At 42.7% G+C, this 26,434-nt stretch overlaps 2 protein-coding genes and 1 pseudogene across 2 annotated transcripts in view; 2 read left to right on the top strand and 1 right to left on the bottom strand.

The window, feature by feature from the left end:
* Positions 1–4,118, bottom strand: part of LOC112242906 (major facilitator superfamily domain-containing protein 6) — a 14,090-nt gene extending 9,972 nt beyond the window's left edge. The window contains exons 1-2 of the mRNA XM_024410753.2: positions 3,588–4,118; positions 712–2,322 (exon numbers count right to left, since the gene is read on the bottom strand). Of these exons, the coding sequence (XP_024266521.1) occupies positions 712–2,312 (1,601 nt within the window). The 5' untranslated portion in view covers positions 2,313–2,322; positions 3,588–4,118. The remainder of the gene's footprint in view (positions 1–711; positions 2,323–3,587) is intronic.
* Positions 4,119–6,024: 1,906 nt separating this feature from the next.
* Positions 6,025–7,070, top strand: LOC112246520 (annotated as a pseudogene).
* A 10,909-nt stretch (positions 7,071–17,979) lies between these two features.
* Positions 17,980–19,068, top strand: LOC112246501 (C-X-C chemokine receptor type 1-like). Its single transcript, XM_024414875.1, has one exon. The coding sequence runs from the start codon at positions 17,980–17,982 to the stop codon at positions 19,066–19,068; it is 1,089 nt and encodes a 362-aa protein (XP_024270643.1).
* Positions 19,069–26,434: the final 7,366 nt, after the last annotated feature.

Genomic DNA, 26,434 nt, shown 5'->3' with positions numbered 1-26,434 from the left:
GTACAAACAGACCTGAGGGGTATACTACTGTACAAACAGACCTGAGGGCTATACTACAAACAGACCTGAGGGCTATACTACAAACAGACCTGAGGGCTATACTACAAACAGACCTGAGGGCTATACTACAAACAGACCTGAGGGCTATACTACAAACAGACCTCAGGGCTATACTACTGTACAAACAGACCTGAGGGCTATACTACAAACAGACCTGAGCGCTATACTACTGTACAAACAGACCTGAGGGCTATACTACTGTACAAACAGACCTGAGGGGTATACTACTGTACAAGCAGACCTGAGGGGTATACTACTGTACAAACAGACCTGAGGGCTATACTACAAACAGACCTGAGGGCTATACTACTGTACAAACAGACCTGAGGGCTATACTACTGTACAAACAGACCTGAGGGCTATACTACTATACAAACAGACCTGAGGCGTATACTACTGTACAAACAGACCTGAGGGCTATACTACTGTACAAACAGACCTGAGGGGTGCACTACAAACAGACCTGAGGGGTAACCTAAACTTGAACATGGGTTGTTGGTTTAAACAATTAAATCAATCCATGCCAATTTCAACCATATATTCCCACCAAAAGTTATTTCTGAACATTTAAGCAAGTTAGCTGGCTAACTCATTGATCCAGCTTTGAGACATACCCCCCTGGGCTTTTGACCCATGCCCCCTTTTATAAACCTTATATGGCCAACCAGCTCGATGAGCTTGTGGCTGGTGAAGTAGGCAACCAGCTCTGAGATGTGGCTCAGCACCGAGCACACTCCAAATAGCGTGGTGGTCCCTTTCAGGTCCTCCAGGTGCCAGTAGAGGAACGTGAACACAAAGCCGTAGCCGAATCCCATAAACCAGGCCACGAAGAGCACTGAGCCGTACTGCACGCTACACAGCAGCCGAATGAGGTCCTGATAACGAAACGGTTGGCTGACGACACTTTGGGATTCTAACGATTCCACCGCATGCCCTTTGGGAGATGAAACACCACTGGACATTTGAGGAGACTCTGCCCCCTGTCTCTTATCCTCCTCCAGCTGAGCCTCCATTGGCCGGTGGTCACTAGTACTACTCTCAAAGTAAAACTGTGTGGACAATATCAAAGCTACGGCCATCAGGACTCCAAAGACAATAAAGGCTATCTGATAGTTCTTGTAGTCGGGCACGATGCAGCCGGTGCCCTGGATAAAGAGCTTGATGTGGGTGTGGTCGATCCAGATGCCTACGCAGAGCATGGCCAGGCCCCAGCCCAGGGAGCCCCACATCCTCTGCAGGCCGTAGCGGTCCTGGTGGGGGCCCAGGTACTGCAGGGTGCGCGTGTCCACTATGGTGACAGCCGGAGCACTGAAGAACTCGCCGATGATGATGACTAGCAGGATCAGGAGGAAGATGGTCTCCACCTGGTCGTGGTTGGAGATCATGTGGTAGACTTTGGGAATGGTTGTGGTGGTTGGTTTGGTTGTGGTTAGATTTGAGGCAGGTTTTGAGCTGGCTGTTGTAGTGGGTGTGGTGGAAGGGGAAGATGTTGTTGTTGTGATGGTGGGGGAAGGCACAGGTCTAGTGACAGTGCTGGGTCCAGTGACATTACCACCATCGCTCCTCACATACCTGTGCAGGGGACCGCCACTAACTGAGTCTGATGCTAAACCGTGTTGATTCGAAGAGAGGGAAAACAAGTCTCCAATCACACCCCTGCGGTCCCTACTGTAATTGGCCGGCAGACCGGGGTGGGCAGGGCTGGTGGGGCGTGCGACTGTGGGTTTCCTCTCCACGCATGTTATGGAGGCAGGCTTGATGAAGCCGATTCCGCAGTTGAACACCAGCCAGCAGAAAACGGAGAACACAAGCACCACCTTGCCCTTCTTGAAGCGGTCCGCCACCACCCCCCAAAAGGGGGCGCTACAGAATTCGATGAAGTACCGGATCCCGACCAGCAAGCCGCTCTGACTGGGAGTCATCCCCAGCTGTTTGTAGTACACAGGCAGCAGTGGGTGTAGGGACCCATAGGCTGCATAGAAGAAGAAGTAGAAGACCTTGGAGATGAGGAGGTGGTTGTCGATCCGCACGCAGTTCCTCTCCAGGCAGTCATTACTGGGGTTGGAGGAGGAGGAGTCAGGTTTGTCTGTGGGGGGAGACTCTGGACCTTGGGAGGCAGAAGTGGGGCCCGCGCCCACCGGTATCTGCTCCAGGGTGTTGGACAAGGTGTTGAAGGGTTCTGCCAGGACATACTTCCTCTTCTGATACCCCTCGTCATCCGTCAAGATGGCCACCTGGTCGTCACTCGCCATCTCTCTCTCTCTGTGTGTGTGTGAGTGAGTGAGTGAGTGAGTGAGTGAGTGAGTGAGTGAGTGAGTGAGTGAGTGAGTGAGTGCAAGTAAGCAAGAGGGGAGAGAGCGTGAGAGAGAGTGTGAGAGAGGGGGAGAGAAAGATAGGGGGAGAGAACGAATGGGGAGAAAAGGAGAGCAAGAGAGGGGGAGAGAGACAGAGAGGAGATAGAGAAAGAACACAAACAACATTGTAAATACAACCTATATTTATCTGATCTTGATTGTCCCTTTCATACTTCAACTATTTGCACATCGTTACTGTACATAGCCACTAATATATCACATTTCTATATCATTTTAAAACTTTTGTGAGTAATGTTTACCCTTCATTTGTTGTATTGTTTATCATGTATTTCACTTGCTTTGGTAATGTAAACATATGTTTCCCATGCCAATAAAGCCCATTAAATTTAAAATGAATTCAGACAGACAGACAGACAGACAGAGACTTGTGACTTTTTGGAACATGTGGTTTATGGGCTGACAAAAAGCACACCACACCTTCAATTTCTGAACCACACACTTTTGGTAAACTGTTGGGAAATGGGGCTAGCATGTAAGGACTGACAGCCCATAAGATTGGCATGATCGTTTTACAAACAACTGTTGAAGTTGTCTATTTTTTTAACATAAATAATATATGGATCATGGCAAGGTCAGACAGGAGTAACAAAGCTCACCACTGATGAGTCATCACAAGGCTTTTATTATTTAGTAGAAAAATCTAAAACATCTATAACAATAACTTATAAGTGCAGTCAAAAATACAATAATTTGATTAGCAAGACAATTGAGTATGATGTTTAAGCTCTTACATGTTGTTATATAAAAGACTCGGGGAAAACATATCCATTAGACTACTCCTGTACAGCAGGATACATGACTCCACATTTCCCTGTAGCGTACCAATAATATAACTGTTAGCCTGTGACTAGCTGTGCATTGCGCGAGACAAATATATTCGGGCATTAATGACAAGACAACATCACATAACCATTGATAATAATACGCTGTTTTTTCACTGCAGCTGGCATTATTTACTAGGCTATACACCTGTCGTTTGAGACGTTTCTTCTTGCAACATTACATTAAAAATGTAGATCTATATTCAAAGTAGAAATGTTATTATTATTTTAAACAGAAGGCGTATCTAAACGTGTTATTCTATTTAACACAAATTAAGCCAATAGTAGGAAGTTAAAATTAAAATTAAAAACAGCAAAGCTATTTTCTTACCCAAATTATTGTTTCAATGTCTCAATGTTGTCTGAGTCCGCTTTTCTACAATGTATCTTCTCGAGCCCATAATTTAGCTGTCCTATTGGCGACGACTTTCATAGGATGAATATGCGGACAGGCAGCTAATGTCACCGTCAAAAAATTCCGTTCTATAATTATACGCTTTCAAACGTATACGGGGCTATTCATGTTGAACACACATCTTTTTCGGAGAAGTCTAGACTGACGTAAATTTCACGACTGCCGGACTATTTCAGAGTTCCAGACTGTTGTGGCGTGCGTGCAGCCTAAAATGAGACTGACTGCGCATTTACTCAATGATGATGAATGCACTGATAGTCCAAAGTGGCTTCTTGTCCTTATTTCTTTCTGCATGTCCAGTTCTTTCATTTAAGCAGACATAAATAAAAAGCGCAGAACAGATTAAGCCACTCGCTTGTTAGAATAGCTGCATTTCAAATCAAATCGTATTTGACACATGCGCCGAATACAACAGGTAGACCTTACAGTGAAATGCTTACTTACAAGCCCTTAACCAACAATGCAGTTTAAAATATATATTTTTTATTTTATCAAAAAAAGAAATAAGAATAAGAAATAAAAGTAACAGATAAATAGCAGCGTTTGTTCCCCTTCACAGGGGACACTCAAATCCGGGACACTCAAATGAGTATGATATGTTGCGTTTGGTATGGTTAGATAAAACAGAAGGTTGCTTCAGGCAAAAACGAAAGGAGGATGGTTGGATTAGCTAATTAGCAACTACTTCATATGTTTGAGCTCCTTTGCATCTACTTAGCATGTTAGCTAACCCTTCCCCTAACTCCAAACTCCTAACCTTTACCCTAACCTAGCTAATGTAATCCACCTAGCTAGCGTTAGCCACAACCAATTGGAATTTGTAATATACACTATGTGGACACCCTTCAAATGAGTGGATTCTGCCATTTCAACTACACCTGATGCTGACAGGTTACTGCGTAACTGAAGAGCTCAGTGACTTTCAACGGGTCACCGTCAAAGGATGACACCTTTCCTACAAGTCAGTTTGTCAAGTTTCTGCCATAATAGAGCTGCCCCAGTCAACTAAGGGCTGTTATTGTTAAGTGGAAACGTCTGGGAGCAACAACGGCTGAGCCACAAAGTGGTAGGCCACACAAGCTCACAGAACAGGACCTGAAGCATGGAAAAATCGTCTGTCCTCTGTTGCAACACTCACTACCAAGTGAGACCCGGGGTCAACTCTGCAGGGAACGGGCTGTGTTCACTCTCTGATCACCCTCCCCCGCCGTGAGAGGACATGGAGGCCCAGTGCGAGGCTCGCATTGTTTTAGTTCATGATTTATTACTTGTCATTATTAGAGCAATATTAGTAGATATAGTATTCTAAGGAGTTATTGATAATTCAGTGTTTTGAAATGTGTGCTTTTATTTTGAAGGTAGTCTAACTTGCTTACCAGAAGTGATGTTAACCCACATTATTTCCTTTTTGGGATCTTTATTAGGTACATTTTATATTCACAAATGCAAAAGGGCTAATTCAAAACCTAACTTTTTTCACTTCATAAATGATTTTAAACAACATGGTTGTTCAAAAATAAAAAACAAAATGAAAAACAAAAAGGCAATTAAAACTAGTATTATTAAGATGATTTGTTTGTTTAGGATTCCTGGCAATGTAAAATGTTTGTATGATATTTGTTTGACAATATTTTTTTTTAAATCCACAAATATTTATTATCCACCCGCACAGTAGGTGGCGGAATTTACATCCAATTGTTTGCAAACACCATTATACAAGAGAAGAAGATGAAGAAGTTTGCAGTCCAAACACTTAAAAGACACACCCTATCCCCTCAGCCCTCAAATTAATTAACACTGCTGATGACGTTTCATTACGTCTGACGAGAATACACTTGCAGGGCAAAAGAGGAAGAGATAGTTTTTTGGTTGACTGGTTATTGCAGCATAGCTAAATGCTAGCTAGCTAGCTATATAACTATATAATATTGATTGCATTTCTAGTGTCACAGGCCGGCTCATAGCCTGTGGCATAAATGAGGGGACACCAACAGGTATAGGCCAATCAAAAAGGTTCTTTATTATAAACAAAAAACTATTAACTTTAAACTAAGAAAAAGGAATGAGGTGTGAAAGTATCATAATGTAAGGTGTATGTAAAGTGCAGGGATGCGTGAATATGACGGAGTGAAAACTACGTAAAACTACAAAGGAACAAACACAACAGGATCATACCTGGAGGAGCAGAGAGAGAGACAAGAGTGGTTAGTGAAGCAGTTTAAATACCCTGAGCCCAGGTGACTCATATCACTAACGACCCTCCTCTGCCTGCAGGAGGAACCGCCCCTGCAATGCAGAGGAGTGGCCGTGACACTGGCTAGATCCATCGTTTGGATCTTTGAACTTTTCTTGAATTAAACAACATCTCTCTAGAAAAATTATCCCAGAGCTGTCCAGTCCCTCAGTCTGTATGAGGGACCCTCAGAGGGTGGAAGAGATCATCAAGGCCATGCAGAAGGCTGGCACCAGCACGATTCAGGTGATTTCAGACTTCGACATGACCCTCACACGGTTTGACTACAATGGGAAGCGGTGCCCTCCCAGTCACAATATCCTGAACAACAGCAGGCTCATCAGTGAGGAGTGCAAAGCACAGCTGAAGGACCTGCTCAACACATATCACCCCATAGAGATCGATTCCAAACAGACAGCGGAGGAGAAGCTGCCACTCATGGTGGAGTGGTGGACTAAAGCCCATACTCTTCTGGTGCAGCAGCGCATCAGGAAAGACCTGCTGCAGGACATGGTGAAGGAGTCCGATGCTATGCTCAAGGAGGGCTACCAGCTGTTCTTTGACCACCTGCAGGAGCACAGCATCCCTCTGCTCATCTTCTCTGCTGGGCTAGGAGACGTGCTGGAGGAGGTGATCCGCCGTTGGTCTTTCACCCCAACGTCAAGGTCTTCTCCAACTCCATGGACTTTGATGAGACTGGAGTGCTGAAGGCGTTCAAAGGGGAGCTGATCCACATCTATAACAAGAGGGAGGGAGCTGATCCACATCAAGCGGGAGGGAGCTGATCCACATCTATAACAAGAGGAAGGGAGCTCTGCTGAACACGGGCCACTTCCAGGAGCTGAAGTCACGCCACAACATCCTGCTGGTGGGAGACTCTCTGGGGGACCTGACCATGGCTGATGGGGTGCACAGCATGGAGAACATCCTCCAGATAGGCTTCCTCAACGACAAGGTGGAGGAGAGGAAGACGTCCTACCTGAATGCTTATGACATCGTGCTGGTGAAGGATGAGACCATGGAAGTGCCGAACGCCCTACTGCTCCACCTCACCAGCACCAAGTGACCTGACCATGAACTTCATCTCACTGGCCAATCAGTAACGAGCGTTCCGACGCTACAGGAAATATGTTGTGCTGGTTTAGGAAGCTCTTGCTCAGGAAGTGCCAGTAGTCAGATACCATGAGCCAAGTCAGAATGGTATTGTTTTTGGTTTGTCTTCTACTAATGCTCAAATAGCTGTTTGTGTGGGTCGCTGGGATGGATTCCAGACTGTGTTTTGGAGTCGCCCTTCCACGCACCTCCAGTTGAATCCTTGTTGAACACTTACAACTTGAGAGCAACATCCTTTATAGTCCTACAATTTGATTTGATTTGCTCAGCAACCCTACTGTCACATTCTCAATTGTTTATGAACCATCAATAGTCCAACTGAAATGGAACAGGAAAATTAGGTGACTTCCCCGTCTGGTAAATGTGTATTGGGTTTGTGGGGAGAGAAACGTTACTGGGGATATGTATGCTCTGTCTACATATGAGAAATGTATGGCACCGGTGGGACGTTTGGACACACCTACACATTCAGTTTTTTTGTTTTGTTTTTGCTGTTTTCTGCATTTTGGAGTGGTGGTGAGGACATCAAAGCTATGAAGTGGCACATTTGGGGTCATGTAGTGGCTGGGGGAGTGTTGAACAAATCAAAATATAGTTTGTATTTCAGGTTCTTCGGTGTGGCCGCCCTTTGCCTTGATGACAGCTTTGCGCGCTATTGATATTCTCTCAACCAGCTTCACCTGGAATGCTTTTCCAACAGTCTTGTTGAAGGAGTTCCCACATATGCTGAGCACTTCTTGGCTGCTTTTCCCTTACTCTGCGGTCCAACTCATCCCAAACCATCTCAATTGGGTTGAGGTCAGGTGATCGTGGAGGCCAGGTCATCTGATGCAGCCTGGAGGTGTGTTGGGTCATTGTCCTGTTGAAAGATAAATGATTGTCCAGCAGAGGGTAAACCAGATGGGATGGCATATCGCTGCAGAAAAAAGACTTATCTTTTGTATACCACCCCTACCTTGTCACAACACAACTGATTGGCTAAAATGCATTAAGAAGGAAAGAAATTCCACAAATTAACTTTTAACAAGGCACACCTGTTAATTGAGGTGCATTCCAGGTGACTACCTCATGAAGCTGGTTGGGAGTGTGCCATGAGTGTGCCATGAGTGTGCGGGGCTGTCATTGGGGCAAGGGGTGGCTACTTTGAAGAATATCAAATGTGGAATATGTTTTGATTTGTTCGGCACTTTTTTTGGTTGCTGCATGATTCCATCCATATGTGTTGTTTCGTGGTTTTGGTGTGTTGTTGTACAATGTGGAAGGTAGTACACGTGGGGAGACACCCTGGAGTGAGTAGGTGTGTCCAAACTTTTGACTGGTACTGTATGTATGCATGTGGGTGCTGTTGTTTGGATATAGATGTTGTTGTCTTCTCTGTATAGATGAAAGTTGAATGAGTTACGGTTTGTTTGTCATGTGGGACCGATCTCTGTCATATAAAGGGAAAGAGGACAGGACAATCTAACTTGACTTTTGCCGTGTCAGTTTGAAACGCTAGTGTTTTATCTTCGTGTTCTTTACACCATACGCCATCTTTTTTGTTTTGTGAGACTTTGTTCTCGCCCCCTTTTTGTTGTTGTTAAGTGTCTATTCTATGAGAATGATTACAGTAAATTATGTTCATGTTAGGCACTTATTTATTTTCAGCTCTTAACAATAGACTACTGTTTTATGTGGATATCATCAGTATGGAATCTGATGATACGGTGTCACGGTGTTATGGCATAGGGTTGAGTGCCTGGCTACGTTTTACAATGGACTTTTGTGGCACCACAGTGCCACCATGTGGTCAAAGTAATAGTAATTCGAGCCATGTGTAAATATTGACATTTTACAGTATCACTCCATGCTGGTCTCAAAGAATCCATCCACCTTTAGCCTTGATACATTGAAAGTACATGAGAAAAGTAATAGCATTTTGAACATTTGCCATGTTTATATTTTCTCTGAAATGCCATCACTTTCTGTAAAACAGCAGAGTTTTAATTATGTTTGATCTTTTAGAGTCCTATAAAAGTCATGGTTGACCTATTCGGTTTATGGTGAAGAACATCTGAATATTTAATACTTTTCATTTTTTTGTATGATGGCAAAACATTTAATTGCCACATAATGGAGGTTTGTAGTTCATGGTACAGCCAAGGCATCCATTCATATTAAATGTCGATGTCACTGGTACAGTACGCAAGGATCCGGTCATACATTTCCCTTGAGACGTGTGTTACTGAAGGGACAGTGTGTTCGCTACATCGTGTCACTAGATTGTATTTTTCACCTGTTTGAGATACGTAGGCAGAACAGGATAACCTCTCCACAACTGTAATAAAATGGGAGGTGCCACGATGGCGGCTTGAACAGACGCTTTTTTTACTGAGCTCCGTACCAAACTTCAGAAAGATTGTGGGAAAAACAAAAAAAACAAGTTTACAGTCATTACTATTTTTATTTGTTCAAGATATAAGACCTTTCCTGTGACTGGAATGATAATTGGATCATTTATTTCGGCATGTCCATGCAAACTCGTGACGAAAAAAGGAAGAAGTTTGCCGTTGTAGAGAGAGAGAGAAACAAGAGAGAAACGTGCTTATAGACAACTTCCTTTCACTGCAACGCAACACACGGTATATGGGAGACTTATTGGCTTGTACAGATAACCTTTCTACCCGTCTCAGCTAAAGTGAGGTGGGAAATACTGGTTAGTTTTGGTTGGGGACTGTGTCCTACATATCCAGCAACAGAGCTTTAAATGACCTGGTGCTTTCCATGAACCTGAAATGAATACAAACTCAATCACAACAACAACAAAACACAAAAAACAAGTTTCACCACTTTTTTATTAAACAAAATTAATTTACAAGTTAAATGTAATGAATATTAACCAGGCTATTAGAACACGGTATAATCACACTTTCAATGGAGAAAATGATTTATAAGTTGTAGCCCGATATATGCTTCTTATCTATCAAGGTTTGCAGTATACAGTAAAGGCCTATTACCCATGCAAATACAATGATAAACAGAGATAAGATCATTTACAAGCTATATTGTCCTCATTGTCAATCAAGGTCAGCAAAGCACTTTTTTGTTGAGTTGAAACTGTATTACAAGAGACAACAAGCATACATGGCTGACAGTACAATCAAGCTTTCAGTTAATGGCCTGTATGTGTTGCAGCTCTATAAAGCTTAGCAGTGTACTGTGAAGGGCTATTAACCAAGTTGTCTAAACCAATAACAGAGACAAGACAACACATAATACAGAGACATGCTGATTATCTATCAAGGTCAGCAAAGTCATTTTCTGTAGAGTTTAAATGTACTTCTTAGTCATTTTCTCTCCAATAACTGATATAAAACATACTCTTGCATGTCATTGTGACAATGCGTGTTCACATTGCCCTCTAATAAGACTGCTTTAGAGAATAGACAAACACCACAACTACTAAAGTACAAATACTACCGTCTGACTGTTTTCTAAAATGGAGGCACCGATGAGAAAATTCAGTTTAGTGTCACATCCACCACAAATCCATGTATTGCCAGATATTATTTTTTTAACCTTTATTTAACTAGGCAAGTCAGATAAGAACCTATTCTTCTTTACAATGACGGCCTACCAAAAGGCAAAGTAGGCAAGCAGGGTATCCTTTAATAATGATCTATAATGTAAAGACTTAATGCAATTACTGCTACTAACTATATGTTGCATATCTATGGCTATAACTCTCCAATGTGACTTTAAGTACACAGACATTATCACGTGCTTAAAATGCTACCATTTACACACCGTTTTAGGCACATTTGGCATAACCTCTTTGCTGTCACAAAACAGACTAATTCCTGACTCGCAGGGGTTAACACAAATTGTTCCTTCAGATATGATTTCTAAAGAAAATTGTACCGGTCAATTATTCGGTCATTGAACTGCTTGTTGTCATTGCTTAATAATTTATAAATCCTTTTTAGTAAAGTGGATATGGAAGAGTTTTGGTTGTCTTTGGAATTAGACATTTAGACACAGATGAGTCATTCTTTGTGCATTTGAGAGAGCACATATGACTTGTCTTTCTGAAGAAAATGTAGTAATTTTTCACTGTGTTTCTTTTCACATGATACCAGAAAGAACACAACTTGCTTCAGGAATTCTTGGACCTTCTCTAAGGTAAAGCCCGCACTTGATTTCGATACTTGAGTGCAGTCGATATACCACAGCTTTCCATGTATCCTGTACGATTTCATTTTTGAAAATGTTCTAATACCAGATCATTCTAAGAGGTGTATGTGGTTGTGTTCTGAGAATATGAAATGTACTTATTCATGTCACTGAGGGAGAGAGGGTAATGTATAACATTTACATTATGTCAGGATATGTTATTGTTAGCCATCAGGGATCCTATGGGAGGGATCCTCTGGGAGGAGAAGAGACAGTCTGGTACCAGTCACCATGACAACAGAGTTGGGGAGGAGTGAGAACTTTTTGGGGTAGATGTCAGGGTCCGATGAAGAGAGGAAGAACGGATATCACTAAGGTTCTGTCTAGCAACGGACTTGTATTGGCTGTTCAAATGTGTGGGAGGAGACTCAGCCTAGAAGAAATGGTTCAATCAAGTCAAACTTTTTCACGTGTCTATTACAAGTGTGGACTTTACCGTGAAATGCTTACTTACAAGCCTTAACTCTTCTTGAACTCCACTGTTGGTTAAGAATTTCTTTTACTAAGTAGACTGAAATAAAAAGTAACATAATAAGAATAACGAGAGCTAGCAGGGAAAGCAGTCTATAACTTGGGTGACTGACACCTCCTATTGTATAGGTCCTGGATGGCAGGGAGCTTGGCCCCCGTGATGTACTGGGGCGTTTGCACTTGTGTGAAATGTCATTGTCCAATGCAGCTGTATTGGGTTCAAGCTTTCATAGTGTCCATTAAGTTTTTACTCTGAGGAATTAGAACCTAACAATGTTATATATGCAGCAACATACATTCAAGCTATTGGGTGAACAACTCTCAGCTAGACTGTCTACCTTCACAAGTAATGTCTTTGGAGCATGGATGACATAGAAGCATGACCGCTGCAAGGTGGAAGCAGTATTGAATGTTTTACTAATCTTGTTTTCTTGGGATGATTGCAGTGAAAGGAATTATTTGATGACCGAAAGGTACCTGAACAGCTTCTACCCCGAAGCCATAAGACTGCTGAACAGCTCATCAAAATGGCCACCCAGACTATTTACATTGACCCCTTTATTATTTATAGATTTATCTTAATTGTTTTGCACTGACTTGTACTGGCTCTATGCACACTCACTAGACTCTACCCATACATTCACACATACTACACTGACACTCCCTCTTCACATGCACTGCTGCTAGTCTGTTTATTATCTATCCTGATTCCCAAGTCACTTTTACCCTGACCTATATGTACAGACTGTATTACCTCAACCCCCTGCACATTAACTTGGTACTGGTACTCCTAGTACAGTGCCTTCGGAAAGTATTCAGACCCCTTCATTTTTTTACACATTTTGTTACGTTAGCGGTATTTGTTACGTTGTAGCGGTATTTATTATAGAGGGGTAAATATAACGATTTTGTTGGGGCGCCAGGCAGGTATTAACCATGCCGAAAGGAGAAGAGTAGAATAGGAGAGAGTACCACTACCAGACCCACACACATCAGCAGAAGAGACTGCCTAGAGTGTAGCCTGTTTACCAGATAGCCAGTGGAGAGAAAAGAGAATACACACCATATAAAACCCACATCACAGCACAGGAGTAACCCACCTCATACAATAATAATAAAATAGCAGAGCAATTGGACAACTTCATAGAAACAATTTACAAGAAAGAACCCAGTCATCAGAGGACTTGCAATAATCTGTATTATTGTCCAGTGGAGTCCAGAGGGTATGAATGTGCAGAGGGTATGAATGTGCAGAGGGTATGAATGAATGTCCAGAGGGTATGAATGTCCAGAGGATATGAATGTGGGGGGTGTTCATAGACAAAACAAAAGCCTTAAAAATGTCCACAATCTTTTCGGCCACATGTCATTAGCATACCTCACCTCAATACAGTTAACATAACAATCCACAACCTGCAAGCAACCTCCCTTTTAACTAAAATGTCCACCAAAATACTTCTGGCAGGGCAATAATAGTCCAGCTCTAATGAACTTCAATGGGAAGTGCATTTGAAAAATAGTCTGTTGCAGGGTAAAGCACTGGAACGAGAGGGAAGAGAAAGAGAACAAGAGAGATCTTAGCTGTGGTCTTCAGGATTGCCGGTGTACGGTCTGACCGTCTGATGATTTGTTGGTTTGTATGTCAAAGCTTCCCAACGATGTTGCGATCCATAACCGGCGCGGTTCCAAACAATAACAACCACAACCTAGAGCGGTCACACCGATGATTGAGTTAAATATTTTATAAACTACACACGCTGAAGATAAACAAGGATGCCTGCAGCATAGCACACACAATCAAACTGTCGCGCCAACCAAGAACTCCGCTCATCACCCAGAGAGCTGAAAGAGCCGTCTTTATTTCCTCCTTCCTTACTGCCGATGCGCTCTTAAAGTGGCAGCGCACGGTGAAGGCTCCGTGCAGGATTTCGCCACAACGTTACAGGCTTATTCTAAAATTGATTGAATAAATGTTTTTCCTCGTCAATCTACACACTAACCCCATAATGACACATTGAAAACAGGTCTGTTATGGGTGTAAGATGGCACAGTGATGCCATCTGTTGGTAAATGTTAATTACTGCAACTCCAGTGTTTTACCGGTGTGCTTGAGATACCCGGATGTTTTGTAATGTACTGAACAGGACTGGTTACTCGCATCAATGCCTCTGCCTCCTCATTTAACATTTAAGTGTTTAGATATTTTTGCAAATGTATTCAAAATAAAAAACAGAAACACCTTTTTTTTCAGACTCTTTAATATGAGCCTCTAAATTGAGCTCAGGTGCATCCTGTTTCCACTGATCATCCTTGAGATGTTTCTACATCTTGACTGGACTCCACCTATGATAAATTCAATTGTTTGGACATAATTTGGAAAGGCACACGGGTGTCGATATAAGGTCCCACAGTTGATCGTGCATGTCAGGGCAAAAACCAAGCCATGAGGTTGAAGGAATTGTGCGTAAAGCTCCGAAACAGGATTGTGTCGAGGCACAGATCTGGGGAAGGGTACCAAAACAATTCTGCAGCATTCAAGGTCCCCAGGAACACAGTGGCCTCCGTTATTCTTAAATGGAAGGCGTTTGGAACCACCAAGACTCCTCCTAGAGCTGGCCGCCCGGCAAAACTGAGCAATCAGGGAGGTAACCAAGAACCTGATGGTCACTCTGATAAAACTCCAGAGTTCCACTGTGGAGATGGGAGAACCTTCCAGAAGGACAACCATCTCTGCAGCACTCCACCAATCAGGCCTTTATGGTAAAGTGGCCAGACGAAAGCCACTCCTCAGTAAAAGGCACATGACTGCCTGCTTGTAGTTTGCCAAAAGGCACCTAAAGACTCTCAGACTATGGGAAACAAGATTCTTTGGTCTGATGAAACGAAGACTGAAATATTTTGCCTGAATGCCAAGTGTCACGTCTGGTGGAAACCTGACACCATCCCTACGGTGAAGCATGGTGGTGGCAGCATCATGCTGTGGGGATGTTTTTCAGCGGCAGGGACTTGGAGACTAGTCAGGATCGAGGGAAAGATGAACGGAGCAAAGTATTGAGAAACTTTATGAAAACCTGATCCAGAGCTCAGGGCCTCACACTGGGGCAAAGTTTTACCTTCCAACAGGACAACGAGCCTAAAGACAACACAGGAGTGGCTTTGGAACAAGTCTCAAATGTCCATGAGTGGCCCAGCCAGAGCCCAGACTTTAACCCGATTTAACATCTCTGGAGAGACCTGAAAATATATGTGCAGCAACGTTCCCCATCCAACCTGACAGAGCTTGAGAGGATCTGCAGAGAAGAATGGGAGAAACTCCCCAAATACAGGTGTGCCAAGCTTGTAGCGTCATTACCCAAGAAGACTCGCTGCCAAATGTGCTTTAACAAAGTACTGAGTAAAGGGTCTGAATACGTATGTGTTTGCATTGTGTGTGGATTGATGAGGGAATTTTTTCCTTCTTCTCCATTTTAGAATAAGGCTGTGATGCAACAAAATGTGGAAAATGTCAAGGGGTCTGAATACTTTCTGAAGGAACTGTATATTGTTTTTATTGTGTTACAATCTCCTTTTCTTTTAGAAAAGATTTGTTTTACTTTTGGGAACGGGCTCGTAAGTAAAGTCTACTACACCTGTTGTGTTCTTCACATCTGGCCAATACAATTTGATTTGATTTCTTGCACTAATTGCAATTTTGAGACCATAAACTGTGTATGTGGAGAAGACAATTGGCTATTAAATGTGCAGATTCTCAAAAATTCACAAAGGATTCTATAATGTCACAACTATTGCTATTTTGAAGCCTCTGTTGAAGCAACGGTTGTGTAGTATTTCCTGTTTTCACTGCATTCCACTGTAAAATGACTTCAGCTGAATTGCTGACTTGGACTCTTACTGTTTGCTTTAAGTAATCTTTTGTGACATTTATGAAAGCGGACATTTTCTTCAGAAATGTCAAAACAGGAAAGGTTTTACCCTCAAGATGTTTGGGGAAATAGTTAGACGTTAGAATAACAATAGTACATTATCTGAATCTGACTCACATGGCTGTACTTACTCACTGATTTTTGTGAAGGCCCTCATTACATAATTAATAAAAAATATATAACTCCTGCTGTGTCCTTAATGTTTTTTAGGTTAAGATTATCTCTATAGAATCTACAAAGAGTCAAATATAAACTGTACCCAGTAGTGTCTTTTTTTTTTGCGTTCATCCCCGAATGACAGATTACTAAACTCAATCTGTAGGTCAACCTGTCATTGCCAACTGCTGGAAGATCGATGAAGTGAGATGGGGATATAAGATTTCACATTATATTAGTCAATTTTGACCTTACACGAGTAACATAAAGTGTAAGACTACCTGGAATGCTGGTCCCAAATGTTTGGTCTAACGACTACTGCTGCACATTGACTGCATGTGTGTGGTGCTTCTGTCTTTGTAATAATTAGCTTGAAAATAATGTAAGGCACATATTTTATGTTTGGAAGTGGAACATTGAAGTTTCTAATAAGGCCAAGTAATAATATTTATTTTTATTTTCACTTGTGGTTGTGCCAAATATAGAGTTGTACATTTAACACAAAAAAACATTATTGCACAATTAGCAGAACTAAAAAAACATGTAACACAGTAACTACATAGCTAAACACAAAATATTATAATACACAGGGACCAGTGGCGATCGGTGCCGTTTAAGTTGAGGGAAGACGATGAGTTTTTTATGAGCATGGACACATTTCTATATGAGAATATTGGATGATTGTCATTCATATTCCATTCACCCAGTTCAATGTAACATTGTTTAGTTGTTCCACTGATACCCCTCAGGGTGTTTAGTTGTTCCACTGATACCACCTAGGGTGTTTAGTTGTTCCACTGATACCCCTCAGGGTGTTTAGTTGTTCCACTGATACCCCTCAGGGTGTTTAGTTGTTCCACTGATACCCCTCAGGGTGTTTAGTTGTTCCACTGATACCCCTCAGGGTGTTTAGTTGTTCCACTGATACCCCTCAGGGTGTTTAGTTGTTCCACTGATACCACCTAGGGTGTTTAGTTGTTCCACTGATACCCCTCAGGGTGTTTAGTTGTTCCACTGATACCCCTCAGGGTGTTTAGTTGTTCCACTGATACCACTCAGGGTGTTTAGTTGTTCCACTGATACCACTCAGGGTGTTTAGTTGTTCCACTGATACCCCTCAGGGTGTTTAGTTGTTCAACTGATACCACTCAGGGTGTTTAGTTGTTCCACTGACACCACTCAGGGTGTTTAGCTGTTCCACTGATACCACTCAGGGTGCTTAGTTGTTCCACTGATACCCCTCAGGGTGTTTAGTTGTTCCACTGATACCCCTCAGGGTGTTTAGTTGTTCCACTGATACCCCTCAGGGTGTTTAGTTGTTCCACTGATACCCCTCAGGGTGTTTAGTTGTTCCACTGATACCACTCAGGGAGTTTAGTCACTACACTGATACTACTCAGGGTGTTTAGTTGTTCCACTGATACCAGCTAGGGTGTTTAGTTGTTCCACTGATACCACCTAGGGTGTTTAGTTGTTCCACTGATACCCCTCAGGGTGTTTAGTTGTTCCACTGATACCACTCAGGGAGTTTAGTCACTACACTGATACTACTCAGGGTGTTACGTTGTTCCACTGATACCACTCAGGGAGTTTAGTCACTACACTGATACCACTCAGGGTGTTTAGTTGTTCCACTGATACCACCTAGGGTGTTTAGTTGTTCCACTGATACCACCTAGGGTGTTTAGTTGTTCAACTGATACCACTCAGGGTGTTTAGTTGTTCCACTGACACCACTCAGGGTGTTTAGCTGTTCCACTGATACCACTCAGGGTGCTTAGTTGTTCCACTGATACCCCTCAGGGTGTTTAGTTGTTCCACTGATACCCCTCAGGGTGTTTAGTTGTTCCACTGATACCCCTCAGGGTGTTTAGTTGTTCCACTGATACCACTCAGGGAGTTTAGTCACTACACTGATACTACTCAGGGTGTTTAGTTGTTCCACTGATACCAGCTAGGGTGTTTAGTTGTTCCACTGATACCACTCAGGGTGTTTAGTTGTTCCACTGATACCCCTCAGGGTGTTTAGTTGTTCCACTGATACCACTCAGGGTGTTTAGTTGTTCCACTGATACCACTCAGGGTGTTTAGTTGTTCCACTGATACCACTCAGGGTGTTTAGTTGCTACACTGTTACAACTTAGTTAGTAGATGGAGACATCTTAATATCAATGCACTGTTTTTTTCTTTCATGCAGCTCATGGAAATGCAAGACATTGACTATAATGATCTGCTCTCCTCCGACATCTTCAACTTCACCTATCCTCCCATAGACGAGCTCAAGGCAGCCCCCTGTAGTGTGTCTATCTTGGGCTTGAGCAGTGTTGGTCTGATGGTCACATACATCATTGTGTTTGTCCTAAGTGTGCTGGGAAACAGTTTGGTCATCTACGTGATGTGCTGCTTGGCCAGGAGCCGGACCACCACAGACATCTACCTGATGCACCTAGCCATGGCCGACCTCCTCTTCTCCCTGACCCTCCCCTTCTGGGCCGTCTACGTCTACTCTCACTGGATCTTTGGTACCTTCCTCTGTAAGCTCCTGTCTGGCCTCCAGGATGCTTCCTTTTATAGTGGGGTCTTCCTGTTAGCGTGCATTAGCGTGGACCGCTACCTGGCTATCGTGAAGACCACGCAGGCGCTGACTCAACGTCGCCACCTGGTGGGGAAAGTTTGTGGAGCCGTGTGGCTGGGGGCAGGGCTTCTCTCATTGCCTGTGGTGCTCCAGCGGGAAGCTATCCAACTGGAGGATCTCAGCGACCAGACCCTCTGCTACGAGAACCTGACTCCGTCGAGCAGCAACCAGTGGCGGGTGTTTGTGCGGGTGCTTCGCCACACACTGGGATTCTTCCTGCCGCTGGCAGTCATGGTCGTTTGTTACAGCTGCACGGCGGCGACGATGTTCCTTGGCATGCGCAACACCGACCACAAACACAAGGCCATGCGCGTCATCCTGGCCGTGGTGTTTGCATTCGTGATATGTTGGCTGCCGTGCAATGTCAGCGTGCTGGTAGACACATTGATGCGAGGCGGCTCGCTGGGCGAGGAGACGTGTGAGTTCCGGAACAGTGTGAGTGTGGCGCTGTACGTGACCAAGGGGATAGCGTTCACGCACTGCGCAGTCAACCCCGTGCTGTACGCCTTCATCGGGCAGAAGTTCCGGAACCAGCTCCTGCTGATGCTCCACAAGCATGGGCTGATCAGCAAGAGGGTGCTGGCCGCTTACCGCAGGGGCTCGGCCCACAGCACGGTCAGTCAAAGGTCTAGGAACACCTCTGTTAGCCTGTAAGGTTTCAGTAGTGAGGAGGTGGCAGGTGGGGGGATGGATAATTCAATTGGTTCAATTCAATATTTTGTCACATAGCTAGCTTTGCTTCTATTTGTTTTTTGTTTTTGATGTGCATTGTCTTTTAGTGTATTGTAACATGTTTGACACTATCCCATTAGTCCCATTATATTAATCAAAATATAGTTTTTCATGTGATACTTTAATGCTTGCTAAGTATAAACATTAATGTCAAGGCCTAATCTGTACGAAATAAAACTGAATCTTCCAACTGTTACTTGTGAAGAGACGTGTGACGTATTTGTGTCCCCCTTACAAAGATACAGAGAAAATGCTATTGTACTCAGAAATGAGACTCACACATCCAAAAACATCGTTTATTTTATATTAAATTGTTTCACTGTATCCAGCAACTCAAATAATGGTGTTCTGAATGTTGTCAATGCCTAAAAAACATGTTGAGAAAAGCCGGGAATATTTGATATTTGTCAAGACGATGATCTGATAATTAATATCTTCAGCCAAAAGGCAACTCTGCCACTTTGTAACAATGGGCGAGGAGACGTATGAGTTCCAGAACAGTGTGAGTGTGGCGCTGGACGTGACCAAGGTGATAGCGACTGACGTTTTACGTGTTCCCAACTGATTGTGTTTTTTATTTTTTTTATTTGCGTTGTTTGTAACTTATTTTGTACATAATGTTGCCGCTACCGTCTCTTATGACTGACCGAAAAGAACTTCTGGACATCAGGTCTGCGATTACCCACCACGGACTGGCAGAATCCTGTTTTTCCTTTAACGAGTCTGAAGAGCCCGACGCGAATGATATACTGCTTTCTCGGGAACAGGTCCAGATCCCCGTGCTTTGCATTAAGAGGAGGGTCCAGAGGGTGGGCTGCCTTCTGAAACCTCCACTTCCTTCCATTCTGCTAGCACACATGCAAATTTGGAGAATAAAATAGATGACCTATGCAGAAGATTAAACTACCAACGGGACATTCAAAACTGTAACATCTTATGCTTCACGGAGTCGTGGCTGAACGACGCCATCATCAACTTACAGCTGGCTGGTTATACGCTGTACTGGCAGGATAGAACAGCGACAAGGGGCGGAGGACTACGTATTTTTGTAAATAACAGCTGGTGCACGATATCTAAGGAAGTCTCTGAGCTATTGCTCGCCTGAGGTAGAGTATCTCATGATAAACTGTAGACCACACTATCTACCTAGAGAGTTTTCATCTACTGTATATGTTTTGTAGGTGTTTACATACCACCACAGACTGAGGCTGGCACTAAGACAGCATTGAGCTGTATTCCGCCATAAGCAAACGAGAAAACGCTCACCCAGAGGCGGCGCTCCTAGTAGACAGGGGACTTTAATTCTGGGATTCCTCCAATGGCATTGAGGAGTACACTACATCAGTCATTCAAATAAAATAAAATAAAATCTATTTATATAGCCCTTAGTACATCAGCTGATATCTCAAAGTGCTGTACAGAAACCCAGCCTAAAACCCCAAACAGCAAGCAATGCAGGTGTTGAAGCACGTTGGCTAGGAAAAACTCCCTAGAAAGGCCAATTTTCTGCCACAAGATGTCGTGCTATATTAACCTGCACCAGTGTTTCCGAGTCACAGAAGTCAGATGACAGTCATGTTCCCCTTGTGATGTAGGCCAGTGGTTCCCAACCTTTTGGTTAATGTTACCACAAGTACATTTTACTCTGTGAGGAGTACCCCAAAGTTCCCCTTCCGTGCATTTTACCAGTAACACTATGGTCTCATGAGTCTCCTCAAGTACCCCCTGTGGAAAGGCCAAGTACACACTTTGAAACATGTAGACAACCTTCCAGAGAGTAGGCTTAAATGTATTATGGTTATTATGTCACTAACCTGGTTTCATCCAACCTTTTTTGTGAGTAAATTCAGATAAGAAAGGTAAAGACAGGTCTGATGGAATAAGTTGGTAAACTTTCCAAATGTTGACCAAACAAAATACGCTAGTCAAGGTGAGATCTTTTTCTGTCTGTAAAATTAATTATTCGAGAAATGGAGGTGGAAACGTTTTAATAACCCCATATTGAAGTAAACTTGTAGTCCTGCAACGATATGTTGTGTGAGAAAGCACGTAGTTTATTAGGCTACTGGTGAAATAAATTGGAATTAACTTCCCAGGGTGGTGAAAGAAAGGGGAACAGTGTTTAGCTTGATGCTCCATTCCAATAAATATCGAGGATCTTATTCTGGAGATGATCGATGATTGGCTTCTGTTCAACAAATAAAAATAATATCGCTCTTTTGTCCATAACAATCTCATCATGTAGGCTATACCCACACTGTATCTGCGAGCTGTTGGCTAGAGCTCACTTGCCAATACCAGATTGGGCACATTTGCAATATTTTTTTGTGACAAAACCATCAGTAGATTGGAAAATGCAATGGAAACCCATTTAATTTGCATTTTTTATTTGGTACATGGGAATATAACCACAAAATAATTGTCTGTGTAACATGTCATTACACAGCCTTTCATCCAAGTCCATTTGATGGAAATACAGTATATCACAAATGTGAGTACACCCCTCACATTTTTGTAAATATTTGAGTATATCTTTTCATGTGACAACACTGAAGAAATGACACTTTGCTACAATGTAAAGTAGTGAGTGTACAGCTTGTTTAAACCTGTTGCGACTCTAGGGGCAGTATTTTCATTTTTGGGAAAAAAACATTCCCGTTTCAAACGGGATATTTTGTCAGGACAAGATGCTAGAATATGCATATAATTGACAGCTTTGGATAGAAAACACTCTAACGTTTCCAAAACTGTAAAGATATTGTCTGTGAGTATAACAGAACTGATGTTGCAGGCGTAAGCCTGAGAAAAATCCAATCCGGAAGTGCCCCAGATTTTGAAAGCGCTGCGTTCCAATGAGTCCCTATTGAGCTGTGAATGTGCTATCAACCAGCTTACGCTTTCTAGTATTCCCCAAGGTGTCTACAGCATTGTGACATAGTTTTACGCATTTTTGTTGAAGAATAGCCGTAGGCGGCTACATTGGTCACCTGATGCCTCCCAGGGTGACTCTCGAGTAAATTACAGAGGTAGCCATTACTCCAATCGGTCCTACTGAAAAACCAATTGTCCCGACGGATATATTATTGAATAGATATTTGAAAAACACCTTGAGGATTGATTATAAACAACGTTTGCCATGTTTCTGTCAATATTATGGAGCTAATTTGGAATATTTTTCGCCGTTTTTTTGTGACTGCAATTTCCGGGAGATTTCTCAGCCAAACGTGAAGAACAAACGGAGCTATTTCGCCTCCAAAAATAATATTTTGGGAAAAAATTAACTTTGGCTATCTACCTAGGAGTCTCGTGAGTGAAAAGAGTTAATCAAAGGTAAACAATTTAATCTCTTTGATTGCTTTTCTGATTTTCGTGACAAGGTTGCCTGCTGCTAGCAAGGCATAATGCTATGCTAGTCTATAATAAACTTACACAAATGCTTGTCTAGCTTTGGCTGTAAAGCATATTTTGAAAATCTGAGATGACAGGGTGATTAACAAAAGGCTAAGCTGTGTTCCAATATATATTCACATGTGATTTTCATGAATAGGAAGATTTTCTAGGAAGATTTATGTCCGTTGCGTTATGCTAATTAGTGCCAGGCGATGATTACGCTCCCGGACCCGGGATGGGGAGTCACTAGAGGTTTTAACCCTCTTGGGCATGGAGTTCACCAGAGCTTCACAGGTTGCCACTGGAGTCCTCTTCCACTCCTCCATGACGACATCATGGAGCTGGTGGATGTTAGAGACCCTCCACCTTCCGTTTGAGGATGCCCACCTTCCGTTTGAGGATGCCCACCTTCCGTTTGCCCACCTTCCGATGCCCACAGATGCTCAATAGGGTTTAGGTCTGGAGACATGCGCTTGACCAGTCCATCACCTCTACCCTCAGCTTCTTTAGCAAGGCAGTGGTAGTCTTGGAGGTGTGTTTGGGGTCGTTATCATGTTGGAATACTGCCCTGCGGCCCAGTCTCCGAAGGGAGGGGATCATGCTCTGCTTCAGTATGTCACAGTACATGTTGGCATTCATGGTTCCCTCAATGAACTGTAGCTCCCCAGTGCCGGCAGCACTCATGCAGCCCCAGACCATGACACTCTCACCACCATGCTTGACTGTAGGCAAGACACATTTGTCTTTGTACTCCTCACCTGTTTTCTGCCACACTCGCTTGACACCATCTGAACCAAATAAGTTTATCTTTGTCTCATCAGACCTGGCTGTGTGCTTCAAATCAAATCAAATGTTATTTGTCACATGTGCCGAAGACAACCTTACAGTGAAAGGCTTACTTACAAGCCCTTAACCAACAATGCAGTTTTAAGAAAATATATTTTTTTAAAGTAAGCGATAAGAATAACAAATATAGCTCTGAGGTTCATCTAATGCTTGATTGTTAATCCAGAGATTCTTACCTTTGCCTCGATCTCGTCCAGATGATCATGGCATTTGTAGTTTTTTATGATACAACATTAGCAGCTAATTAACATTTCATTTTTCAGGCGGTAAATACAGGCGAATATATTCATAAAAGTCACCTTGTCCTAGAGAGATTTATCAAAACGTCCCTGTTACCTGGGTAAGTCTACACGATTCACAGCCCTTATTTTAAGTGTTTCTAAAAATCCCTATGGGAAAAATTTATGGTGGAAAAACGATTGGAACCATTTCCCTGTTTGACAGCTAGGTTTTATGGGTATTATGACTCATACTGTGGTACTCTATATCAACTTGGAGTATGCCTGACCAACCACCTTGCCTCAGCTGACCCCAGATGACCCCAAATGCACCCATCATCATCATCATCAGTCAAACTACTTTGACCTCAGAACTATATTTCTATACCCATCATTCAAAGTAAAATGACATACCTTCAGTTCTTTTGCCACATTTACATGCTAGTTGGAACTAGGAAACTCTGACTTGCTGAGTTTCCGAGTACCGACTAGCACTTGAAGGCGGCATTAGTTATATAAATTAATTTCATAGAGGTCTTTACTTTACTGGAGAAAGTGGGCTTGTCCCTGTACAGTAAAGAGTCAGTCGTGCTCCTGATATTTTAATGGGGGACGTGGAAGGAACCATTAGAAAATATGAAGCTTGATTTGTCACTAACTACATCAAACATGTTTTATTTCAGTTTTTTTCCCTCCAAGACAAAGAGATACAATCAAAGATCTAATATGAAACAGAACACCATGTTTAGCTCTTTGGGGATGAAACTCGACATTCTGTGGTTTTCACGTTAGGGTTCATTCTTCTAACGGTGGGTTGTATTTTCACAAAGAGGGACTCAATCATAGAAAAATGGGAAGTTTCTATTCATTAATATCTGTGATTATAGTATGCTTTGTCATGTTTTAAATCTGATTCCCAAAGAGTGAAATATAGGCATGCTTTCGTCTAGGTCTTCTGTCTAATGTTTTCTCTTAGTCTAATGACATTGTGTAGTTTTAATAACATCAAATTAATATACATAAGTATTTTTGGGGACTTACCTGAGGTATCACTGTGATATCTATAAAAAGGGAGTCTATGACAAAGAGAGTTGTTATCTTTTCCAAACAGGGAAATGGATGTGGGCGCCCATGAAACACCTGGAAGCGCGAGCTTGAAGCGGACGTCAGAAGTTCTGGAATAAGTTGGAAGACAATGAAAAGACAGCACAAATGGAGAGGTGATGGAGAGGAGTCGTCGAGTAAATGACTTTCTAAACTTCGTCTCCTAAGGTGGGATATTTCACTCTTTATCACCTACAGTATAAATAATTTGCCATGTGATTGAAGCTCCGTTTTGGTAACTTTACTAATCAAAGAGCATGGTAAGTACAACATTGGGGCATGTTCCGACGCAGCACGTTCTATCAATGTTCACAAAGGTAAAAGGCCACTGGATTAACCAATCAGGTAAGTATAATAATAGTAGCTAGGCAGAATAGTGTTATTTGACCAATCTATTACATGTGTCTCTGATCAAGGACAACTATTTTTTTAAACTGAAATAGCCATAGCTGTTTCATAGCTGCCACAGGGAAGCTTCAGTATACCCTGGTCCTTAAAAACACACAAAGGGATTACTGTAGCCTTGACAGTTACAGTATGGAGAAAGCAAGCGGTTTAGAGTTTTGGGCACCACAGTACTTAAACATGTTGTTTTAAGGGCCTGACTCTGGCTGACTTTAACAGGGCAACAGGTCCCAAGCACATAAGAGCTGTCATGCCGCATAGTGGCCAAATTATTTTGAAATCAGGTGGTAGAGGAAAGAGTCATCGTAGCCTACTGTACACAGTATACAGTACACTGACGTGACAGTGTAGCTTTACCACCATGCACACAAATCAATGAAAACCTTGTAAATGTGTCTAGTCCTGTCTTTATCTCCCCCCTCAAACCCTTCATAAAACCCCTTCATAAAACCCCTTCATAAAAACCCTTCATAAATCAAAATGAAAGGAGTATGCAGCTTCTATCACCACTCTCCATGTCAGCATCTGTGTAAACAACCAGAGGATAACGGAGCTCCAGAAGATCCCATTGAGCATCAATAGCAGCCAGATGACCAGCACTTTGGTCCAGGGAAGATGACTGCAGAGTGCTCCTCAAATAACTTGATTGTTCACACAAACATATGGAACTGATGCTCATTTATAAGTATGTTATGGGGGTTAATGACAGAGGGTTTGAAACTAATCCTATAATGGACTGTCCTATAATGGAGCCAGTGGTACCACCTTAAGCCTAACCCTTATCAAACATGTAAGGGGTGGATATAACTACTGTTCCCTGAAGGAGGGAACTATGTTTAACATACTACTGGGAGTCAACGACAAATCATATTCACCTGAAGAAAACTGAAATCACTCCTTAAAGGCCAATGGATGCCGAGCCGCCCTTGGAATCCTCGCCTTAATGGCTATAATAATATAATATAATTTAATGGCTCTAATTAATTTCCTCAATTCAGTGCTGCTCCTCAGCGAGCTCAAATCCTCTGATGGCATGGGGCCAAAAATATGTTATACCTCGTTCCCTCCTTCAGGGAACAGTAGTTATTGTCACGCCTCCTCCCATTCTCCCTCTCTGGTGCTCGAGGGCCCTTCATTACGCACACCTGTCACCATCATTATGAGCAGCAGCGCTCATTGGACTAACCTGGACTCCTTCCCTTTGTTTATTGACCCATCTATAACTGGCTACTCCCCCCGTTTGTTCCCTGTGTCTGCATTAATGTTGTTATGTGTTCTTGTTCAGACACTGTCCTGTTCTGTTCCATGTCCGTTGATAATTAAAT

This window comes from Oncorhynchus tshawytscha, linkage group LG03, assembly GCF_018296145.1.
Source record: "Oncorhynchus tshawytscha isolate Ot180627B linkage group LG03, Otsh_v2.0, whole genome shotgun sequence".
In the NCBI taxonomy this organism is placed as follows: domain Eukaryota; kingdom Metazoa; phylum Chordata; class Actinopteri; order Salmoniformes; family Salmonidae; genus Oncorhynchus; species Oncorhynchus tshawytscha.
The sequence above is the reverse complement of the archived record's forward strand: the minus strand, read 5'-3'. Positions and strand labels throughout refer to the sequence as shown.